The sequence below is a fragment of the Ruditapes philippinarum genome, unplaced genomic scaffold (genome assembly GCF_026571515.1).
Source record: "Ruditapes philippinarum isolate M1 unplaced genomic scaffold, ASM2657151v2 ctg1353_1_1_1_1, whole genome shotgun sequence".
NCBI lineage: Eukaryota > Metazoa > Mollusca > Bivalvia > Venerida > Veneridae > Ruditapes > Ruditapes philippinarum.
In genome coordinates, this window is record NW_026861730.1 from 115,822 (window position 1) to 140,329 (window position 24,508).

General features: G+C 33.1%; 2 protein-coding genes across 2 annotated transcripts in view; one reads left to right on the top strand and one right to left on the bottom strand.

Moving 5' to 3' along the window:
• Nucleotides 1-1,612: 1,612 nt before the first annotated feature.
• LOC132716620 (uncharacterized) lies at nucleotides 1,613-18,723 on the bottom strand. The gene is made up of 5 exons (XM_060699928.1): nucleotides 18,451-18,723; nucleotides 9,836-10,449; nucleotides 9,451-9,609; nucleotides 7,919-8,264; nucleotides 1,613-6,607 (listed from the first exon to the last, which is right to left on the bottom strand). Exons 2-5 carry the CDS (start codon nucleotides 10,370-10,372, stop codon nucleotides 4,014-4,016), a joined length of 3,636 nt encoding a protein of 1,211 aa, XP_060555911.1. The 5' UTR covers nucleotides 10,373-10,449; nucleotides 18,451-18,723; the 3' UTR covers nucleotides 1,613-4,013.
• Nucleotides 18,724-21,209: 2,486 nt separating this feature from the next.
• The window catches only part of LOC132716621 (protein ELYS-like), a 54,236-nt gene continuing 50,937 nt past the window's right edge, over nucleotides 21,210-24,508 (top strand). The window contains exon 1 of the mRNA XM_060699929.1: nucleotides 21,210-21,306. Within this exon, the coding sequence (XP_060555912.1) occupies nucleotides 21,224-21,306 (83 nt within the window). The 5' untranslated portion in view covers nucleotides 21,210-21,223. The remainder of the gene's footprint in view (nucleotides 21,307-24,508) is intronic.

A 24,508-nucleotide genomic window follows, 5' to 3' on the forward strand; every position in this document is an offset into this window, starting at 1 on the left:
TAGCAGTGACATTGGCTATTCTCCGGGAGGTAGGAGAGGTAGATTTTGAAAGTAGCATGTTGAAAAAGTCAGCCAAACGTTAAGACAGAAAGAACGATCCTTCTCTCAGTAATCGGGGATAAATAAAGTCTGGCCCACCGGCTTTCGATGGGTCAATTAACGAAATAGCATCTTTGACATCTTCTTATGTAATTGTTATTTGGGGATGAGATGAGTTTGTATGCAAGATCATATTTGGGAGTTGTGTGTATTGAACGTCAATGTTTGATTGTGTACAAAAGAAATTATTTAATAGTTCTACCTTCTCTTTGTCAGTAGTTGCAGAAATTCTGATATCAAGGAGGACTGGGTTTGTTGGTTTTGATTGGTTTTGTGTGAAAGATTTTGTCAGTTTAAACCAATTTTTCGTTGAAGTATTTGTTGAGTTTATTTGTTCAATTAATTAATTTTGATCTTCATTTTTACATTTTCTTATTTGTTTAGTAACCGCATTTCGAAATATTCTCAATTATTGTCAAGATAACTCTGTATTCATCAGTTTTGCTTTTTGGGCGTTTTTGCTTTTTCTAATGAGATTTTGTATTATGGTGGTCATCCATGGAATATCATGTGGTTTCATTGTTACTATTTTTTAGGATTATTGTTGTCTGCGGCGATGAATATGATACTAGTTATTCGGTTGACTGTTTCATCTATATCATTGTCAGTGTTTGTTATGGATTGCCAGTCTACTGAGTTAATTGCTTTTCTATAGCCAGAGTAGTCACCCTGTCATAAAGCCATATTTTGCGTTTGTATGTGGTACCCTATGGTTTCGAAAAAAATAATTACTGATACAATTGGAATATATTTAACGAATAACATCTGGAATAAATGGGTCTGCAACAAAACTTGTTAATATATGATTCGTGTTCTATACAAACATTCCATCGAGTAGTGAGCAAGAGCGTTCTGTAAAGTGGGTTGGTGTAGTAATAAGCTGTTCTGCATTGGAGAGGTAATGAGATTAGACAGTTTGTTTGAATTAGAATTTAGGAGGTTTATGTTAAAATCGCCAGCAATCAAGATATTGTCAGATCTCTCGTAAAATGCTTGATCTATACAATGTTAAAGAAGAAGACAATGCTTATTGTTAGAGTCTGGGGGTCTATAAATACCGCCTAGAAGAAGTTTACGACTGTTTATATCAAATTCCACCCATATACATTCGATACCACGTACAGAATAAATCAGATCTTGTATGAAATCTTAAGCTCTCTTTGAAATAGATCGCTACTCCGCCACCGACTCTGTCTGTTTTGTCGCAACGAACAGGGTACTGGAAATTTGGTATTTCAGTGCCATTGTTATGCATTTCAGGACGAAGCCAGGTTTCATTCATAAAACTGTGTTTAGAGTTCAAGTATATCGAGCTTAAGTCTAAGGCTCTAAATATTTAAACACATAATACTTAACCCACTATTTATCAGCTCAGAAATAGAAGATGCAAAAGATGAGTCGGTGCTAGAGTTGCTTTCAGCAGATGGACCAGGATTAGGATGAATATCTCCATCACAAAGTAATATTATTGATAGCCATTGAGGAAGTATAAATGTAGAGTAAAAACGGATGATGATATTTAACGTATATTTGTCATTGGTTCCAGGTTCTGTCTGTGACACTGTCATATTTGCATGCAATAACAATATCATTGGGGATGGTATCTAAAAACATTTAAGTAAGGCATCAGAGACAGGACATATATGTTTTATGTGTCACATCCTCCACAAAAAACCTTGTGCAGGTACATTGAAAATGAAACTTTAAAAAAATGAATTGCAGGTACATTGAAAATGAAATTTATAAAAATATGAATAAAATAAATCAATGGTAGTCATAATAGGAGTGTTGGTGCAGCGTTAATGATTATGATAACTATAAAAATGTGTCTTGAAAATTATAGAAAATTATATTTTTCTTTAGTGCCGATTAATATAACTGTTTTCTATCAACTTTATATCAAGTCAGTAGCAAAATGCATGATATGAAATAATACTGATACAAAAAAGGGACAATTATTATCATTTACAAAATATGACAAGTACATGAAGACAAACAATCAGCATTACTTACAAAGAAAACCATATATACATGAACACAAAATAATTACAAGTATTTGAGTTAAGCATGGGTATTTTGATTATTTTTTTTTGCTGAAAAATGTTTTGTTTCTTTTTTAAATTTTAAAGAAATGTAAAGACTTAGTATTTATGCTTTTATGCAACTGTACAAATTAACAAAAATGACTGGTGCTTTAATAATACTTTTAAATTCATGCATAAGTTCAACAAATATGTACAGTCTGGAAAATATATATAATGTATTTGCAGAATAAGTCCAAATATCAAAACATGGTAAAGACTGATAAAACTTTATCCTCCTTAGATTAATATTCAGTTCAAAATAATTTTATTTAGTATCGACGAATTTTGAAGAAGAAAAATATTGCCAGATACAGTAAGTCATGAATTTTTGGGCCTACTTTACATGGCTTAAAATATAGATAAGATCATTTACAAAATTAATGGTTCAATATTAAAGTGGTACATGAAAAAGAAAAAAAGAAAACAAGAAAAAGAAAATAACAAACAAACAAAAACACGACAAAACAATAACAATGAAATTAGATGATTGTTATCAATTACATATACGACAGGTATGTAAAAAGTCAATACTTTTCACACTGAAAAAAATAAACAAACAAACAAAATACAATAACAGGGATTTTATAAGATTATGAAACACGAATATATGTTTGATTCTTTTCCATGTGCTATATTTTCATGATTTATATAACGAGGAACTCATAATTTACAAAGTAGGTCGGATACATCATAAACATGACAATTGTGTGTAGTTGAACTAAGTCAAGGGAATCAATCCTAATAACAAAAGTACAGAGTAAGCAATTGGTCCCTTGTCCCTTATATTCGTCAGCTACCGTCCAATATAATTATACAATAAATATTTTTTTTACTGAATAAACATCGTTTTTATTTGAATATGTTTTAACGTTATTGTTATTATATTTCCCGTGACATTTTATTAAATGAGATATTCACTGTATGAAGAACACATATATTAGAAATAAAACTACATGTATATAGAATTACGAGAGAAAAATAGCTTATAATTTAGTTGAAGCCGAATTCGTATTAAGGATTCAAAGGCCTTCTTTAAAAAGAGTTGGTATCTTCGTAACGGTCCGTTTGTGAAATCTTTGACTTTCTCTTATAAAAATGTGAGCAACTCAACCGTTAAATGATCAGTATTACAAACACACATGGTGATCAAAACAAAACAGATTAAACACAGCGTGACATACTATATTTTACACTGTTAAGCCGTCAACAGTATATCTTTGACAGAAATGAGTCAAAGTCTTTCTTGGTTTCGATGCGGGCTTTGTTGTCTTTTATCAGTATTACGCCGTCTACGGTCCTTGTTCCGCTCACAATCTTGTCTTTGATTAATTTACGAGTCTGTTAAACAAAGGCCTCGTGTAAGTATAAGGTCTTCATTGAGGTAAACGCCTGTTAACTTTGAGACTTTTAACTTGTCTTTATTGCTAAAAAGTTTAGATCTAGCACGATAACTCACAAATTTCACGATGATGTCCCTTGGTTTCATATGTGAAGACGTAGCTTTGAATGGATTTGCCCTGTGCGACCGATCTACGTCATCAATAGTTATCTCGGCCCCATTGCCCAAGCGACATCAAGCACGATTTAGTCTGTGGATTCGCCACTTTTTGGCGGTACGCCACTAATGCCTAAGTAACGGCGAGAGCACTGGTCAGATTTGTCTTTAGGGGTCATTATTAAATGTGGGTTACTTTTCACGATGGTAATTTCTATATATAGGGAGGCCATATTACTTGCCGATTCAATATTCTTTAAATGATAAAAACCAGGGCTTGATAATTCCTTGGGGGTCACTTTACTTCACTTCATGGTAACAGGTTCGATATTTGATCAATCGCATATTGACTTTCCTTTGGTTGTAAATACAAACGAATTTTCGCTGTTTTTATCATTTGGGCAGTCGACTGTGAATGAGGTTGATTGACGACGGATTATTCCTTTGAAGTCTTCAAAAGCTTTTAAATCTGGCAATACTGTACATTCATCAATCTCCACACATACTGGATGGTCAACATTTTCCAAGTCCGTACGCACTTTGTCAAGGGCTTGCACTGAAATTGTAACGTTCCATAATTTCATCTTTTTAATTTTTGGTGGCAATTTTAGAACCTTTTCACCGACATTCATTTTCCGTAGTTGAATAATCTGTAAGTGACTAAACGCTTGAAGCTTTTCCAGAATACTTTCAATATCATCTTCTGACTCTTGAAAGCTGCACAAAAATGTTTTAAGTTTATCTGCCTTCTCTAAATAATTTAGATATGAAGGAACTGTATTTAACTTTCCAACATCACATGACCTGAGTGAAGAAACATTAATCTTCATGTCTGATATTGGGATACAGTTTAACCTTAATACTTTAATATTTTTATTAGTGGACAAATCAAGTTCGCAGCATCCTTTAATATTATGATCAGAATCAGCGCATTTTAAGTTGTACAGTGAAACCTCTAGCAACGATGACTCTTCTTTGAGATAGCCCAATAATTTTATTAACAACTCATGCTGAATGACAAATCCCTCAATAGCAATACCCTGCAGATTCTTCAACTCTCCGAGCTGGTCGAATAAGGCGTTTGGCCATTCACATTTAACATCGTTGTCCCACTTGTGACAATTAAGTGTCAAGTACTTAAGAGTATCTTTTGACCCTTCTAGCAGAACATTGACTTCTCCACCAATAGTATCATTTCTGTAAAAAACCTTTTCAAGACCTTTTGTTTCATTTAGCTCGAACTTTTTAAGTATCTCGTGCAAATTACTGATATTTTGATTCGATTTGATACTTACTGTTTTAATATTTGCTTTATTTACAGACAAGAGTTTTTGTAATGAATTTGTGTAATTGTGAGATTCACATTCATAACCTATGAAAAAATCCTGTAGTCTGAGAAAGCATACTGTATCAATATCACAGCTTTCATTCAAAATGTCAACAAACATATTTTGAATTCCTTCTAATGCCTGTGTGATTCTTCGGTCCCAAATCAGCGAAGATCTTCTGTATTTTTTTGTTCTTTTGTCTGTTGCCGCAACGTCCATTATCATTCGAAACAATTGTTCTGAAAACCGCAAACTAATACCAGAAAGAAAGGAGTACACAAGTTTCATCTGAAGAATGTCGTCAATATCTTTACATACTGGCCGGACGAACTCTACGATATTTTCTCCTTTTGAGTATATAAATAGTGCTGCAAAGAATTCTTGTATCGATTTATGTGCAAACGAAACTTTTCTCTTACAAGTTGTCATTTTTTGTTCTTTACTTTGTGTCAAAATACCGGACTTTAATGTAATATCAAAGTTATCTTTCAAAGTCTTCTCAGCTAAAGTGCTATCAAAGACAAGTGTGCTTTCCCTATTTGGAGAAAAGAGGTTGCAAAAGGCTAAGTTACTGACATTTAGCAACATTTGGTAGTGACTTTGGCAGTATTTTTGCTCCTTAAAGCATAAAGGTACATTGACATCGGGAGAATATTCCGTATTATTTAAATTCTGACATCTTGCTAAGAGAAATTCAATGACTCTTACATAGAATTCACTCTTTGATCGCCCAAAGTCAATTTCATCATACCAAAGACATATCATATAGAGAAGAAGTAGAGGAATTTCTCGGAGTTTTTTTACGTTCGTTTTCTCTATTGTTTCTTCAAAATCTGCAATCTGAGTATCAATGGGGTCTTTTTTACTTCCTACTTCTTCCGACATTTTTGAAATAGCGTTTCTTGTTAGTTGTCGCACCAATTCTCCATTAAGTCCTTTGATTTCAACAGTATTGTCAACTTCATTACTTTTCAGCTTAAGGACACTGAGCTTCCATGGTCTAGTCGTAGTTACTATGGCAGTATTTGGTCGGAAGTTCCTATGGGGCACTTGTTTTTCTGGTTTTAAACATGTAGTAGGTGTTGTATGCATCCATTCATCAAGTCCGTCCAATATTACAAGGCATTTTTCCTTAGACAAAATCTCCTCTAGGAAAGTACGTGTATATGTTGATGGTTTGCACATACTATTCAAGATTTGTTTCTCAATCATACCATCTATGTTACATTCGTCTTCTGCATTGCGTAAAGATACTAGAAATAAAAAACTAAAGTTGCTCATAGTATTAATATCCTCATTAGATTCTTTGGAATCCGGTTGATGTGCTTGACACCATGTCATAACCAGTCTTTTACTAAATGCAGTTTTTCCAAATCCGGCGTCTGCTGTAACATATATTTCATCATATGTTTCATTTCCATTTGGCTTATAGAACATGTCCCTCAGTGATTTTATTGGAACCACTTCTTTTTTTAATTTTGTGACCATATCTGGCATGACATAGAAATCCATCAGAGGTGTTGTGACCTCCTCGCACAAAGGTGAGAGTGGGATAGAGCTGTATTGATTTGCATTGAACTTCACGAGGTCATCTTTAAACACTGCAATTAAAAATAATGAAAGTCTTGTAATATTCATATATTATATTTAAATGGTTTACTAGCACATAAACTAAACAAGACCCGACGGATGGCTAAATATTTGGGTTCATGTGTTGCATCCAAGTATAAGGTCACACACTCATAATATATTCAAGTAAACTTACAAACAACTAGACTTGCTTACTACAAGCCGGAACACATTTGTGTTTCTTTCTTATAAGTTAGACTTTACTGGTATATTTTAAGAAAATTGTAAAACATGTAAATGGTTTTGGAATATTAAAGACAGATTATTTGTGTACATGTATTTTCCAAAAAAAAAACAACATAATATGTCCGGCATAAATCTTTAAGGATCAATTTAAACGGTGTTTTTGTATCAAAATTTTATTTTCATAAATAATAAAGAGACAAGGTCACACTGTTTGGGAAGTTGAACAGGCTCAATCAAACCGAGCCTGCAACATTTTCAATTTTGCCGTGTTGGGCTTTCTTTAGGGATTCTGTATTTATCTATTTTTGGAATATTAAAGACAGATTATTTTTGTACATGTATTTTCCAAAAAAAAAAAAACATAATATGTCCGGGTTAAATCTTTAAGGATCAATTTAAACGGTGTTTTTGTATCAAATTTTATTTTCATAAAATAATAAAGAGACAAGGTCACACTTTTTGGGAAGTTGAAGGTCTACAGATATAGGTTACAATTACGGTCGCTAAAATAGTTTTTTTCCTGGTCGCTAAAATAGTTCTTTTCATTTTCAATTTTTGTTATATTGATTGGGCTGGAAATGTGCCTAATAAAAGTATCTAATTCAGAACTACTTGATAGGTAAATGACGTTATCCATGTATGGTATACAAATATTCCAAATATTAAGTGCGAGTCAAGTTTGATAAAAAAATTATAAACTTAATTGTCTAAAGTGCTACGAAATCAGAAAAACTACACAAAAAGCTTGATCAATGTCAAAAGAAGGCATTGCTGAACTTTAAATAAAAGCTTATTCCTATTTCAAGCTTTGTCTTGTTAAGCGGGCAAAAGTATTTTCTCAATTGCGTTTCATTAAAATCTGACTTGCAGTGAAGGAGAAGTCGTCATTCTTTTCAAGTTACTGAATTAATAAAAGGCTTTGTCGGCCATTTCTGCAGCTAACAAGAACGATATATTCTAAAATGTGAAATGTAGGGCCATTCCTATCACAACGAGGTTGTGGTTTAGGATATGACAGTCTTTTTCTTTGACGTTAAAAACGTAAATATACTGGTGAATTATTTCCAATTCAAAGAATAGATATAAATAACAATTACCTTTCTTTAAATCATCATAAGATTCTCTTTTTTTCTCAGCTTTATTTTCGATGTTTTGTAAGCTTTCTTTAACTATGTTCTCAATTTTTATTATCCCTTTATTGATATCATCACTGATTCCATCTCTAAACTTGGACAACCGCATCTCCATTTCAGAAATTGACATTTCTGTTTGACCTTTAATGGCAGCTATTGAGTCTGTAATCAATTTCAGATTTTGTTCTTCAGTTTCTTCTTTTCGCTTGTCGCTAACATCTTTTTGTCGTCGCTGTTCAATTATTTTTGCAGCATCAACCAATACACCTCGTAAGTCTTTGCTTTCGAAAAAAAAATCATCATTTTCTAGCTGTAAAGAAAGTTATATTAATCAACATTACATTGTTACAAAGAAATATTTTTCCAACAAAGTACGTACATTGTATTTGCTTCAATAGACTAGATCTTTGTTCTTTTTACAATTGCAACAAGCGTCTTGTTTCTACGCTAAAAATTGCATGTTTTCTTTGATGATTAGGCTTTAAAAGATACTTTTGTTTTCCTAAAAAGACAGATGATGAAACATTGGGATACATTTTATTTGAAGAATATCGTGTCGTCTTATCTACATGGAAGCTTCTTAAATATACAATAAAAAGAGCATCGTTAAGGCGGGCTTTACACGTCCGTATGTAAATTTGTTTTTAAGTGATATAAAAGTAAGTCAGATTATATTGATACATGCCAAAGAACTATGCTCTTGTCATATGGAAAAAAACAAACAAAAAAACTTATGCATCCAACGATTAAAGTATATGTAAATACACTGGCTGAAACAACAATTATGTTGGTTTTTAAATGATAATACTTTGAAGAAAACAAATTATAGTGTACCAGATATTCACAAATGCTCTGATTACAAATATTTTTATCACACCCCTTTACATCAATAACATCAATACCCACACATACATGTACCTTATTTTCATGATTTGTACAAAGTGATAATTCTACCTTAATAAAGCCAGTAAAGTGATGCTACCTCACATATTAATGTCTATGGTCTGCACTTTTAGGTTGGAGGAAAAGATTTTATGACATGTATAGTACAGTATATATAATTCTATGTATAAGTGAATTGTGCCCCGAGCCATTTTTAACACCAGTGGAATGATTTTTGTAACTATTGCAGGGTTCTTTTTACAAATAAGCCATTCAGAAAAGCAGTGGAATCATTAACTTTCTGCAACTATCACCAATTCACTAGATCTCAATATATTTGCATTTCTTCTTTTGGACATATATTTTGTGGTAATGTAAAATAATACAGATACAACAACTTTATATCAGCCCTTAAACATTTGAATTGTACTTGTATCATAGTCAAACCAGGACAAGCTTGAAACATCAACGTGAGTTTAATAAAAGCACATAATTATTTGGTACTAAATAAACTTAATTATTTTGAGAGAAAAAAACATGTACAAGTAACAAGAAAACTAATATATTCAACTGCATTTAGTATAGGAGGAACAAATATGAGATAAACCACTAACCTGAATTAATTTTCTTTTAGCATCTTGAGCAATTTTATCATATGACAGACACGTAGCGTCAGAAAGAAGGGACTTCAGTGTTGTCAAATACTGTGAAAGGTCTGAATCTTCTATTTCAAAATTTGGAGAATGACGAATGGACTTTCCTATTTCCCTTGCCTATACATAAAAAAGGTCAAAGGAAAGGAAAATTTGTTAATTTAAGACTTCATAACATATATGACACGAATTACGAGTATCATTACCAGAACAAAAATCAATATTTTCGTTATTAGCAAAATATAGTTTGAGCTTCATAACTCAACCAGTTCTTTTTTTTATAAGATTTGTAAAATTATGATGCTATTAAAACTGTCGTTCATTAGAAAATAACTTTTGTATATACCTGTTCAAAAATATGACGCTTCTGAATTTTCTTGTCAAATTCCTTGAAGTTTAATATAACACTTATTATGCCATTGAAATCGGTGCCATCTTCGCTCTGGACGTTATCGTAACCATCAGGGGGCATGAAACATTTTGCTAGTTCCCATGCATTTGTACACCACTGCTTAGCATTTGTGTTACGGAACGACGGACCATCGAATCGATGAACTTTCTTAAGTTCTCTGTAAAATGTATCACAAATATTCTTTGGGCAACCACTTTCGTTGAATTTGGTACAAGCATTTCTGTGAAAACTGCACTTTTTCCCATACTTTATTTTACATATTCCATTTGTAGGGCACTCAACAACATTTTCTGTTCGGCAATTTGAACAGGTACCTTTATTATTTCCTTTGCTGTCTTTTAAAAGCTTCTGTTGAAACAGTTTTATCTCTTTGTTTACGAATGGTCGAATTCCCTCTTTTGTGAAAAATATAGCCAATCCTGCTTTACACCAATTATGATACTTTGAATCGTTCTGTTTCTTCGTTGCCATTGGGTCTATTTTCTAATCAGTGAGTGGTACAATATATGTAATTCCGCAACTTTGATCGGCAAGATTGTCTGGATGAACTGAAGTTATATATAGGGTATAAAGCTATAACTTATGAGTTCTAAATTAAATTTTATAAATATCAAAATTATAATGTTTCCATAATCATATGGTCGATCGTCAAACTAGTTGTAACATAAGTTGTTTCTGTTTAACAGGCATGAGTATTGCACGTAAATAGAGTGAAATGTTCCGGAAGAAAATAGTATGCTGCTATTTAGAAAGGCGTTTACATTTAAGCATGGCGGGGCGTCCGTGGCCGAGTGGTTAAGGTCGTTGACTTCAAACCACTTGCCCCTCACCGCTGTGGGTTCGAATCCCGTAAACAGGGACATTTCGATCTTTCATGTGAGGAAGATAGTCCAGCTAGCTTTTACGGAACGTCAGATGTTATTCTAAGTCACGCCGTGCCCCGGGGAAATAATCACGGAGGCCCCTGGGGTTTCCTCCCCCAGTAAAGCTGGAACTCGCGAATGCCCTTACGTGTCGATGTGACAAAAACCCCCAAAACAAACAAAACATTTAAGTTTAATATGCAAAATTTCTTGCATTAACTTTCGCTTTTTAAGGAAATATTGACATTTTTTATATACAAACATTAAGGAATATTCGTTTTGTGCATAGTTTTTTAAAATCTTAAAATCAAAAAAGTTATGGAGAACAAAATCTTGACCTTGGGGGAAGCAACCTTTGATGTTGAGCCTCCGATTGTGTATAGGGGGGATCATTTGTGCAATTAATTTTAAACCCTTTTGAATGTTAATAAGTTTGGCGGAATGAAAAATAGTGTTATAAAAGGGAAAATAAAAGCCTCGTTCAAATTTAAACAAAAGGCGATGCAGCCAAAAAGTAGGATTTTAGTCCACTTTTTTCTCTCTGAAATTCGTGATGTTCTTGTTGTGTAAGGTACATATGATATACCTTCTCCACAATTTTCCTGCATACTAGATTTTTTCATTGTTTTCGTCTCGATTCATCTGAAAATGCGCGTCACAGATTCGAAGCGAAGAAATTTTCACGAACGGTTTGAAATTCGTGATAACGTACGGCTTCTTCTCTAATTCACTGTTTACTAGTTTTGATCATAGTATGCATACTTCAACTGAAAGCCTATATTGACTTAAGAGTTGTATTTGTTGTCAAGATAAGCGTCATCATAGCCAATTCTGCCTAGATTTTAGCGCTGTAAAATATTGATATCGGGCATTTTCGTGTGACGCAAAATATTCAATGATGTCGTACGCGACATATTTTTCTACTTGGTGGATTTCAATTTGTCCAGTCAGCTGATAATGAATTATTTGTATGTAGGAAATGATAGATATCTGAAAAAAATGTTTGTCAGGTCAGAAATTATTAACTGCACAATGCTGCACCATCCGGTATAAATATCTTTCTAGCTAGTGGCGTAATATATATTCGTTGTTAATATACCAATTAAAACACACGTGTATAGTTTGAGAATATTTTGTGGAAAGAAAAGCCTCCACTTTCAGGAAACATGTGTCTATTGTTGTCTTCACAGTGTTGTGCGATAATTATTGTCTTATCCCCTTATCAGAAAGAAGAAACGCATCAGCAGAGCTGATTAAAAAGGTACAGACGGCTTGATATATTTTCTTTTCCAAAGAAAAAGTCTAAAATCATTCCTAACAAATTTCTGATAAGGAATATTGATATTTGAAACATAAAAAAGTGATTGCGACTAGCTTACACACAAATGAGATGAGCCTGTGTTTATTCAATCTGGTCGCTCATTAAGAAAAATACATAACAGAGAATAATGAATGAGTGTAGGTTCTTTTCTAACTCATTCAATAAATTCAATATAGAATTTATTGCATGAGTTAGAAAATAATGTTATGCGAAAAACTTCAAAAAATTTAGTAAATAAGAAGTTTCCTGTTTATTGGACGGGCGGTTAATATTGAAACGCTACCATTTAGCGTGACGCTGTGCCACTATGACATTAGATATATTTGCGCGACATAGCCTTACAGTTTTTTTTATTAAAGTAGACATTTTAATTTATTCAAATAGGCTTTTAAGCCGATGAGGACATTAAACATGCACAATAACGAACAGTGTATGACGTAAACATATATACATAATATCAAAAATCATGAAAAGTTTGGAGACGATCAATTTTGATTGTTAAAGTAAATACCAGCCGAAATTTTCTTAAGTATGTACATAATGAACATTTTCATATCAAAATTGATATTTAAACCACTAACTTAAAGGTCTCTTGTATATACATATACACATACATACGCACATATACGTGTACATACATACCAAAACATACATTACATGAGCCATTAATGCAAAATTGTTGTATATCAATTGATTTTTAATACATAAACGTAATTACTATATGTTTATACACATATCCTACAAAATGAAGGTCCCTCCGCATAAATTGCGGATTTCATAATTGCAAATGAAAGGAACGTCATAATTTTATCGAAACATTTACATGCAAAAATTTGCATATCATATTCTTCCGGCGTTTTTTTCCACAAACAAAACAAAAACAATAATTTCTTTTAAAAAAGTATTGCAGGTATCAGCAATAAAAGAGTGTCATTGGAATTTGCTTATTAATTTCTAGTGGTAAACATTTTACCGACCATGAAATATAAAGTTTCAAATTTGATTTGGATTTCGGTGTTTTTATCCATGCCGGAAAACCCGTCTGAAACCTTTAATGTCAGACCGCTTATGCGCTCAGATGACGTCATTATCTTTACGAAAGAACAGTTGTAAAAATTATTACGCAACTATTAAAATTGTATTTACGAAGAATACGTTAGTGTTATCTCTGTTCTACAGAAATTAAAACTTTCGACGGACGATAGCAGACCGAGACATATTCTTATTTCTACAAACATACTACGGATAAATACAAAAATTGTTGTTTTAAGTTTTATTTAGACTTCTTAATGTTTTAACAAATCCGTCAACTACCCCGGCTTTCCGTTTTAGTATTGAAAGAATCCGAACCATAATTTATTATAGAATTACACAAAAATGCATATATATTTTCCGGTTTTTACCACAACTAAAAGAAAACTAACTGTTTAAAAAATAGTAATTAATGCTGGGAGTTTTGCATTTATTAATCTAGTGGTAAAATTCCACCATAAAATAAAGTCAAATTATATGGTTACCCAAGCCAAAACCGTCTACTTTAATTTAGATTTATCCTCAGTAGTCATTATAGTTTAGAAACGAAAGTAAAAAAACCAACCTATTAAAATCATTTAGTCGAATGTATATTAAATATTTGATCCGTCAGTTTACAGATTGTTGCGAGCATTAGGAATACACTGGAACAGACATTAAATACAAACATACTTAGCGTTTAACTTTATTTGGGTTATTATGTTTACAATCGAACTACGTCGAGCACTTTTCCGTCATGTTTCGATAAGGTTATTATAGATAATAGCCGAGGCAGTTCCGAATGTAATGTTTACTTTATTTCGTCACTATACCTTTTGTCACTAAACATACTTAGCGTCAAGCTTTATTTGGCTTCATTAATATTTACTTTATTTCGTCACTTTACCTGTCCATTTTTACGAACGCGGTTCTATGAAGCACTATGAAAAATAGAAGACTGATATGAACGGACTTTTGATATATCATCGACTTTTGTTCTTCTATGAACATTTACACAAAGAATTTTCAAGAAATACAGCGTTTACATTGGATGGCAAATAAAGCTGGACACTATTATTATTTATTTCAGTTTCTTTATTTAGATTCTACAATATCTTAGAAATTTGTGTAAAAACGTATTTTCATTTTCCGTATTTTCATATAGAAAATTTTTAATTATGCAAAACATATTTTCCGTATTTCATTGTCTTGCCGGACTACTTTCTATTTCCGGAAGATCCCAAATTTTAATATCAGCATGTTATTATAACAGAAATCCAGATTTGCTTAGATGAAATACATATTAACCAAAAATACCATATTTTGTGACCACTCATGAAAATTTCTTTATATACATACTATGAAAATAATCATATTTTAAAAGAAACTTAAATTTCCTCTAATTCAAACCTCTTTGTGAAAATTTCTTTTCGCTTATTAGTGACAGCATTTCATCCTTATGTATCTTTACTTTGAGAACATTCACAATTTCAGGAAAAATGGAAAACATATTTTAGCAGTATTTTAGACCATCTGTTTGTTTGGAACGAAACATGGCGTGATTCTCGCCCCATTTGGGATAGATTGGACCCTTTTTGAAATTGAACCACTGACCACTTTTCTAGTTTGTTGTTGGTGAACTTTGATTATTGTTGAGTTAACCTGCCAATGGTGTGTACTCAATGGTGCTATGATCACTTCTGCCGAGTTATCTTAAAAACATTGCAGCAGGTTAAATGTTATAGACAGACACGAAATGTAGACTTCCTAACATTTGACCTATAGGTGTGACCTTGAAATTAAATTATTGCGCTCTGCATTTCGTCTCATAATGTTGATCACTTGTGCCAAGTTAGTTAAAAAACGTTTTAGTGGTTTAAAAGTTATGCAGCGGACACGAAATGTAGATTTTATACATTTGACCTTTAAGTGTGACCTTGACCTTGGGGGTAGCGACCCAATTATTGCGCTTTGCACATGTTCTTATAATGGTGATCAATTATGCCTAGTTACTTTTTAAAAAAAATTCTGCAGTTAAAACGTTACGGAGCGGATACAAAATGTAGACTTTTTAATATTTGACCTTAAAGTGTGACCTTTACCTTTTGGGCAGCAACCCAATAATTGTGCTCTGAACGTCATCTCATAATTGTGATCAGTTATGCCAAGTTATTTAAAAAAATCAGTGGTTTAAAATTTATGGAACGGACATGAAATGTAGACTTTTTATTATGAAATGAAGACTTTTTAACATTTGACCTTTAAGTGTGACATTGACCTTAGGGAAGCAACCCAATTATCGCGCTCTGCACATCGTCTCATTATGGTGATCACTTGTAGCAAGTTATTAAAAATATTTCAGTGGTTTAAAAGTTATGGAGCGGAAACGAAGTGTAGACTTTTATTATGAAATGAAGACCTTTTAACATTTGACCTTTGAGTGTGCACTTAACCTTGGGGGTAGCAACCCAATTTTTGCGATCTGCACATCGTCTTATTATGGTGATCACATGTGCCAAGTTATTTCAAAACAATTTCAGCGGTTAAAAAGTTATGGAGCGGACTCGAAAATGTTACGAACGAACAGACGGACGGACGGACTGACAGACGGACAGACAGACGGAAGCCATTCCTATAATCCCCTCTCCGCTACGCGAAAGGGGATTAAAAACATGAAAGCCATAGCTATGCAACTAGCCCAGATCATTTATTGAGTAGTAAGTGTGTAAATTATGTAGCCATTGGTACAGGTAAAACATAAAATTAGTCCATTTTGCCAGTTTAGGTTCACCTCATGCGGAAAGATGGACGGACTTGCTAATGAGACAGTATTTATGTGGCAATTGCATTATTCTCTCATTCGTTCTTCTTAGCCACAGAAAGGGTAAGTGCCGTATAAAAGCACACGGAATGCATGTCATCACCAATTGTTTCTATCGCCAAAAATCCAAATGTTAGCTCGGACGGACGGGCCTACGGACGGTTCGTTTACTGTATGGTATGCCCGGGACATAAAACGTGTTATTACCACCTGGTCAAAATATAAGTATGATCAAACAGTGAAGATAGAGTTTCATGACAGGTGTGTCAAAAATGTGACCACTAGAGTGTTAACAAGGTTTTTCCATATTTGGGCGGTGTGACCTAGTTTTTCATCCGAGATGACCCATGTTCGAACTTGACCTAGAAATCATCAAAACAAGATTTTTCTATTTTTAGCTCCTGTGATCTAGTTTTTCATCCGAGATGACCCATGATCGAACTCATACGAGCAATTACCTATAGACAAGCAACCTGACCACGTTTGATGACGATTGAGTAAAAAATGCGACCACTAGAGTGTTAACAAGGTTTTTCTATTTTTAGCTCCTGTGACCTAGTTGTCCATTCGAGATGACCCATATTCAAACTCATCCGAGCTATCACCTAGACAAGCATCCTGACAAAGTTTTATGATGATTGAGACAAAATTTGACCGCTAGAGTGTTAACAAGGCTTCTCTTTTTTTAGCTCCGGTGACCTAGTTTTTCATCCGAGATGACCCATGTTCGAACTCATCCGAGCTATCAACTAGATAAGCATCCTGACAAAGTTTGATGATGATTGAGACAAAAATGTGACCGTTAGAGTGTTTACAAGGTTTTTCTATTTTTAGCTCCGGGACCTACTTTTTCATCCGAGATGACCCATGTTCAAACTCATCCGAGCTATCAACTAGATAAGCATCCTGACATCCTGAAGTTTGATGATGATTGAGGCAAAAATGTGACCGCTAGAGTGTTAACGAACAGACGACGGAAGGTGGACGACGGACATTCAACGCTCCTGAAAGCTCACCCTGAGCTAGCTCAAGTGAGCTAAATATAAAGGGACGAAATTACTATCAAGCGCAACATCAAAACCAGATAAGAAGGTACAGACTTAAAGCGTTAATTCGACTGTGTGCCGCATTGGCCAGCGATATCGCTTTGCCAAATTTTGGTTTTTCTATTACACATGAAACTCAGTCTGACTGTAATAAAGCCATGTTATGAAAACGATATTACACTAGTGTAATATAACACTGAGGTGACGTCATTTGCGTACATAGTTAATGCGCGCTAATTATAATGTTAGTTACACTGAAGGGTCGCCCATGAAAACTGACACATTTTAACTGTAAAAATCTGGAAACAAAGTGATCCCTCGGAAGCAATAACCACAACAAAATAACAAGAGAATTGCAGACTCAGTTTGATTGAGTCTGTACATGAGGGATAATGAATATGTGCAACATCCCTCACGCCCCCTAGCACTGTAAAACCATTCTTATTTTGGGTATGTGATAAATAGAATATTAAATTCGTGAAAATTCAATGATAAATTCATTGAACTTGTTGAGTATAACAATATTATTAAACTCGTTCAATAAATTTATTATTTAATCTTTACTCATTTAATATACTGTATCATCTACATACACACTAAATGCATTGTTTCTGTTTTAAATTTGTTTTTGTTTTTGTTTGAAAACGTCAGAAAGGTAGAACAACACACTTGTTTCTATTTCACGAAAACTTAACATTTATTTTTTAAAAATGTGTCTGCAAACAAATTTCAATATCTATTATACCTTGATCTAACTACAAAGGTTTTATATAATTTTACAAATGTAATAAAACACATCTATACGAGACAATAGTTTCAATGCGAGCTTTATTTTCAGTGATATCGATTTAGTTACCTTTGAGGTCGCAGGGGTCGGCTAGTTTATCAATACATTAGAGTAGATATCGTATCTGAGTGAGTTTGCTTAAAAGCGCGTCAGATATAAAATAATCTATTTGTATTTGTTCAAACACGTATGTTGTAGATATGATATGTTATACATGAATCTATCTTGCAGTGGTGCAAACGTGCACTGTTAATCAATACAGACAAAAATAACTGCCACTTGGGGTTATTCTGACCTCCTAAAAAGGCCGTATAGTTTAAGTATTGTATGGAACAGATAGTATAGATAAGTCAGTCTGGCTAAGAATTTGTTTTGTACCCACCCCAATGTCCGTATTTTATAAACAGTTATCTGCAAAGGTATACGTAGGTTAGTTTTGCTAAATTGTGGTACTGAGATAAAAATGTATGTTGTTATATGATTGATAATTAGCTGAAAAATGCCCCGTTAACGATAAAATTTAGCTAAAATATAAATGAGCTACTGGGTCCATATTGTCTTAAGGACGGAAGGGTCTAAATAAATTTATCTTAGGATCATTATAAACCTGAAACAATCACTTTCAAATGATAGCTAAGCATTCAATTAATAAACGTATATTATACTTATAAAATATAGGTAAATAAATCGTTCTACTTACTTGACTATCTCCTTTATTTTCAGAAAATCAGCCCAGATCATGTAGCTGTCAAATGATCCCAGTTACATGTCCAAACGTGTACAGAAATGTTTGATTCACATAAATTTCCATCAATTCCAATCTACATTGTGCTGAGGTTCCATTAAAACCATTAAATTGATGAGTTGAATTTTCTTTAACAGTTGCTAAAGATCAAACGAGCGTCTTCTTAGCTCCGTTCATCAGTTATATTTATTCCGTATATTTATATATTTGTTTAATTTAAGTGCAGTATAAGATACATTAACTATATTATAGATAATGGACTGATCCGTTAGAATAATCATAATGATATAGTGACGCGGCGGTCTAGTCCACTGTCACGGTGTAACAGCGTAAATATCAATTACAGAACAGAACAGCACATAATTTTATCTTGGATTTGTATATAGTGCATCATCACTGCAATATAAATATTTTAATTAACACAATACCTTTATTACACGATGGAGAGGTTTCTAAGACATTTCGTCGTAATTTTCGTAATTACAATTGGTTTTATTTGATTTCTAGCTTATTTGCGCGACCATATACTCAACGGTATTTATATATGTACACACACTTTAAATTAGTTTGCACGAAATACACATGTACTTGTGCACAGCGCTAATACTGCTTGCACTTTACACTTGACAGGTCAATAATTCACTATTAGTCCCGGGTTCGAGTCCCGGTCAGGCTGCACATTTTTCTCATCCTGTGACACTGGTATATATAATAATACAAGAAGTTAATAGATGATATAATAAACCGTCTTATGTGTGGCAATTCATTTACGTCTGAAGTAAAATTGAAAGAAAAAAGTATATACATGTGGAACTCGATCGTGACAAAATGTTTGTTAATCCGTTGAATTGATATAAAAACAGATATTCATTAGGTAATACTGGACTTTTCTTCCTCACTTTGCTAGGTTTCGCTCCCAATTAACAACTTGAATTGGACTGGAAAAAGACTTCGCCCGTCCAAAATTATATCTATGTCTCTATGACAAATCTAATCAGTAGGACTATCTGACGTAGAATTTTCTATTGGACGTTATTTTTTGCCACAGTGTTTATGATAAAAGCCCAAAGTCGATAAAAACAAGTTAACATATGTTCCATATAGTTTGTTTCCGAGAGGTGATTTTGGAACTTAAATTTCCAGCTGCATGCAGTTTATAAATAACACGTAGAGAGTCTGTAGCGTTGCTGTATATAATTTGTTTATTTATTAAAGTTTTTTTGAAGTTTATTTATTATTATTATTTGTTTTTTTGTGTTGTTTTTTTTGTTTGTTTCAGAACATGAAAAGTACAATTTGATCGGTTAATTGTTTGCAATCGATGCATGTATATTACCTATTTAAATTATAGGCAGTGTAACTGTTATTTATATATGGACTTCGGTTTAGGGACTTGGACCTTAAGGGCATGATAGTGAACAAACAATAACAAATATGACTAAGAAGTGGACAATAACAAACGTAGTATGTAAGGCATTAAAGGCATCAGACACGTTACAAAATCCAACCAAAATAAAACAACACAAGTGTGACCTCGCTTTATTATATAAAAGGCGGCTACTTCAGTTAGTTTTTCAAACCTGAACTACATGTATGTCCGCACAGCACTATCCAAATCATCTCTAAAGAAAAAAAAACTTCTTCAAAACGAACGAACTTGTTTTTTAGTTTCTAAAAGTCCACAAATTGAAGAAAAAAATTCAGATGTTTTATGATAGTGTAATGCAACAGCTCTTACACTGATGCGTTTGTCTAAATGCGAAACAGTTCCTCTTAATTATGTGGAGACAAAGTGTTTACGCATGATTTAATTTTAGTCTGGTTCCCTGATATTAAATCTAGGTAAACTACAGCACAAAAATACGACAAATTAAAAAAAAGAAAAACGAATGTATGTAACATTTTTTTTATGATATGTTAAATATTAATTATTATTTAATCTTTTTAATTATCGGCCATAAAGATTAATTTATAATTGAAATATCGATTTGACATGTCCAGAATGTACATGTTAGTGTTCAATGTGTCGTCTGTAGCCTTTTGTTAAACACTTTTTTTCCTTTTTTGAGTTTCTTGTAAGCAGGGTCTTTCAAATAGAATTGAAAGACCCCGTTGTGAGTCAGGTGTTCAAAATGTGTCTTGTGTATTTGTTTACAGTGTATGATCGTGATGTATGTTGTTTGTTTTATTCCAATATTTATATTTGACTGGCACATGGGAGCTTAACATGTGCTTATATATGTAGTCTTTAAATGTTGCAACGTTATGCCTTTAAAATGCTTAGTGTTACTTTTTATTTGCATACATGTATGTGATTGTCCCATGCAGTTTCCTTGTTTTTATATACAATGTCTGTTTTTAGCTAATGTAACTCTTTTACAGGAATGTACATATATATGTATATCTTACTTTTTGTATTACCTTCTTGAATTTTTGTAACTTTTAAACATGCTATAATTTCTTAAATCCGTGTACTTAGATGTGCATGCTTATGCACATGTCTGTTTATAGCTAATGTACAATTCTTTTACAGGTATGAACATATATGCTTATAACGTTTTAGTTACTTTACTTCTTTAATCCATTTACATATGTATGTCGGAAAATAGCTCATGAGCTAGTGTTTTCTATTAAAATATACCCGACGTAAAATAGTGTTCTTGTATCTTGTATATAACTTACTTTCGGGACCGCAAACTGAATATCATTTCTGAAAGTAACGTCGCGCATGCGTTCCACGAGCCGGGAAAATGGCGGTTACCATGAATTGAAAAGTGTGAATTGGAAATTTACGTGTGAATTATTTCATGAGTATGTAACAAACCTCTTGATTATCTATTTTATATTTGTTTTGTAGTTGATATCTATATGTTAGAGCACTGTCATCAATCTTCCTTCAATAATAGCGATCCAAGTGACGCAAAAACGTTCCATACAGTCTGATAAAATGGGTGGGGTAATCCTGGATACAGTCGGTTTGGCTATATCCGGGTTTAGACCCCGGAGTATATATAATAAGGTATAGTACTGTATCAAATATAGAGGTCTATTTCAGGAGATTATTGGTGTCAATATGAAATAGCTAAATGTCATCATTATGCAGGCCTTGACATTAACTTTTTTATTTGGTTGTCCTGTCGGGCTAGCCTAATTAATTCGGCGTGAACGGTTTGACCCATTTTACAGACTTTTTTTTTTTACTGTCAAACCGTTACGCCTAATTTTAACTGTCATTTTTACGCACGGAAAATCTACCGGCAACACTATCGATAGTTTGGACTGATTTTTACTGCTTAAACATGAAAGTAACTTCAATGTCCTCTAAAAATCAATAGAATATAAATTCTTGTACTAACTTCTCCTAGAAAAAATATTAGATTGTACCTGTCTTAGCGCATACATGCGATTTATTTCAAATTTGTACTGTCTACATTATCTTTGGCGGACATGTTATGACGTCATCGTAAAAAATCGATTCCGTGAAAGCTGGTAGTACCTACCAGTGTGTCTAGCAGGTAAGTTTGGGTAACGCAGGAAGATTAACTTGCAAAAAATATAGGGGAAATAAATCTTTTCATTATTTTGTAATAAATTTGTTTATTATTAAATACTAATGAAAAAATACCAATGTGTTTAACATAAAATGCCATGGTAGCAAATAGGCTCCGTACAAGTGCTGTTGTTTAATATTTTTTAAATGTTTTAATTTACAGTAACATGTGCTCAACACTTATCAATAGGTGGTTTGCCTTCTTGTTTACTGCTAATGACTGCCAATGTCACTCTCGCATAAAATACTGACTTCATTTATACATGCATATTTATATGACAATTAAGAACGTAAAAGAAATTTAATATTTATGGGAACTTTTTGAATGCACATCAAATTATTCAGTATTTGTACAAATAATATTTCAAGAGTTTTTTTTCACAAATTGCCGATAAATAATACCATATCAAACCTACTGATGAAGATTAATGTCTTCTTAACATACTTTATTAATTTACTAAAAGGAACTTTATTGTGATCCAGCCATATGCTGTGCAACTATAAGGGAATGGTCACATATTTTAATTGAAATAGATTTTAAAAGAGGATATTAAAAAAGGTCATTGAGAAGATAAGAATTTTCAAATGAACAGATTAAGAGACTTGTACATGTTTAAGGTGTATGTCTTGTTGTTTTATACTGTTTTGGTGCACTTTTGTTTGTTTCCTTTGTTTTCTCGTCTATGGTAAGTGTCTTCCTTTTGCCCCTAGTTTTATTTCTTTATTTCGCCCCCTCCCCCTTCCTTGAATTTCCTATCCCCTTCCCATGTGCTCGTTACTTAGAGGCCCTATTAATCATTCATTTAATTTCTTTGATTTTGATTTCCTTGTCAGTTACCATTATTTCTTCATATGTTACTGTATCATTTTAGTAAAAAGCCTGACCGTGCTCTCCCTTGCGCCCTGTCTTGTTTTTGTTTAGGATCCTCCTGGGCTCCTTGCCAATTAATGGTTCTTGTTCGTGGGTCGTGTTGGGGTTGCGTTCATTGAACGTCACCTTTCCTTGTTCATCTTGTTTAACATATTTTATACATGTATACCGAACCGTATAAACAAACACATAATGATTATTAATACAAGGTTCGGCAAGCAAGCAAAGAAATGTAAAGAAAATAGAAAAAACTTATCCACCCATCTCCCCGTCTTAAAACCCCCACAAAAAACGCCTAAACTGCAAAACCGAAACATAAATACACATAAGTGCCCAAGACGGCTCTGGTAGGTGCAAGTGCTCCATTGCGCCGGTTTAAACATAACTTAAACATAATAATGTTGAAATTTTTAGTCAACACCCACAGAATGTGTACAAAATACGGAGATAGTCATGGAACTTTCAATGTGACACATTCGAGGTGCCGTTTGAAATGAAAAGCGGGCACTAGATAACATGGAATTTTGCGACAGTCGTTCTAACAGACGACTACAGTAATTTAAGCAGACTATCTGCCTTACATTGTTATGTTATTCTACGTCTAAATTATGGTCACTAAATTCCCATTTGCTGCGTTTTTATCATAAACCCCGTCATATCTGTGCGACAATTGCATTTTACTGAGAGCTGTAATTTCTTAACTTGAGAAAAGGCTAGTCTGAAGTGTGAAATTTTAAGTTTTTTTTCAGAATTTTAAGTTATTTTTGGTTGCTTTGAACTTCTTCTCCTACGCAACTGTCCTCAATATTGTTTTTAAGATAATAAACTAGAAATTGATATGGAGTGTAATACAAATTGAAATTCTTCTTTGCTTCATCATGTATAGTATTTATAATATAATTCATTAAGATGTACCTACAATTACATTGTATTTTCGTATGTGGGGAATCAAAGGCAGTTCAGAAATTTCACCTAATGATCACAGATGTTGAAAAACCCAACTGTATAATTTCTAATTTGACAGTTTTATTTAAACAGACTTAAATGCAGTATGATCTTATGTCGGACATTATAAACTATTTAATTTCTAAGTAAGGTTGTCAGAATTTCCTTTTTACATTTTATTTTTAATGGTGAAATATTCGTGTGTGAATATAAGAGTTATTCCTGCAATAATTCACACCAATAACATAAACAAATTGTATTATAAGGCTTGCGTATACTATCGATTGCCACCGATACCTGTGGTACACCATGAAATGTCACAATTTTACCATGACACCGCTTCCAATATGGCCGCTTTCAATAATTTTCAACGATTTAAAAAAAATAAAGTGGAATATTTAGACTTCTGTTTGACTTTGAAGTATGATAATTTGGAACCTTACATAAAAAACGGTCCTCTTTCACGTAATGTAGGCCGTTTTTTAAAAACTTTTCTAGTTTTCGCTCCCAACAACTTCTAATTGGGAAGCGTCCGTGCATAAAAATGCAGTTCGTGGTTGGACTTGGAAAAAAGACAGCGCCCGTCCAAAATTATCTCGGTGTCTCTTTGACAAGTCTAATTAGTTGGACTACCTGTCGGGCAAGTA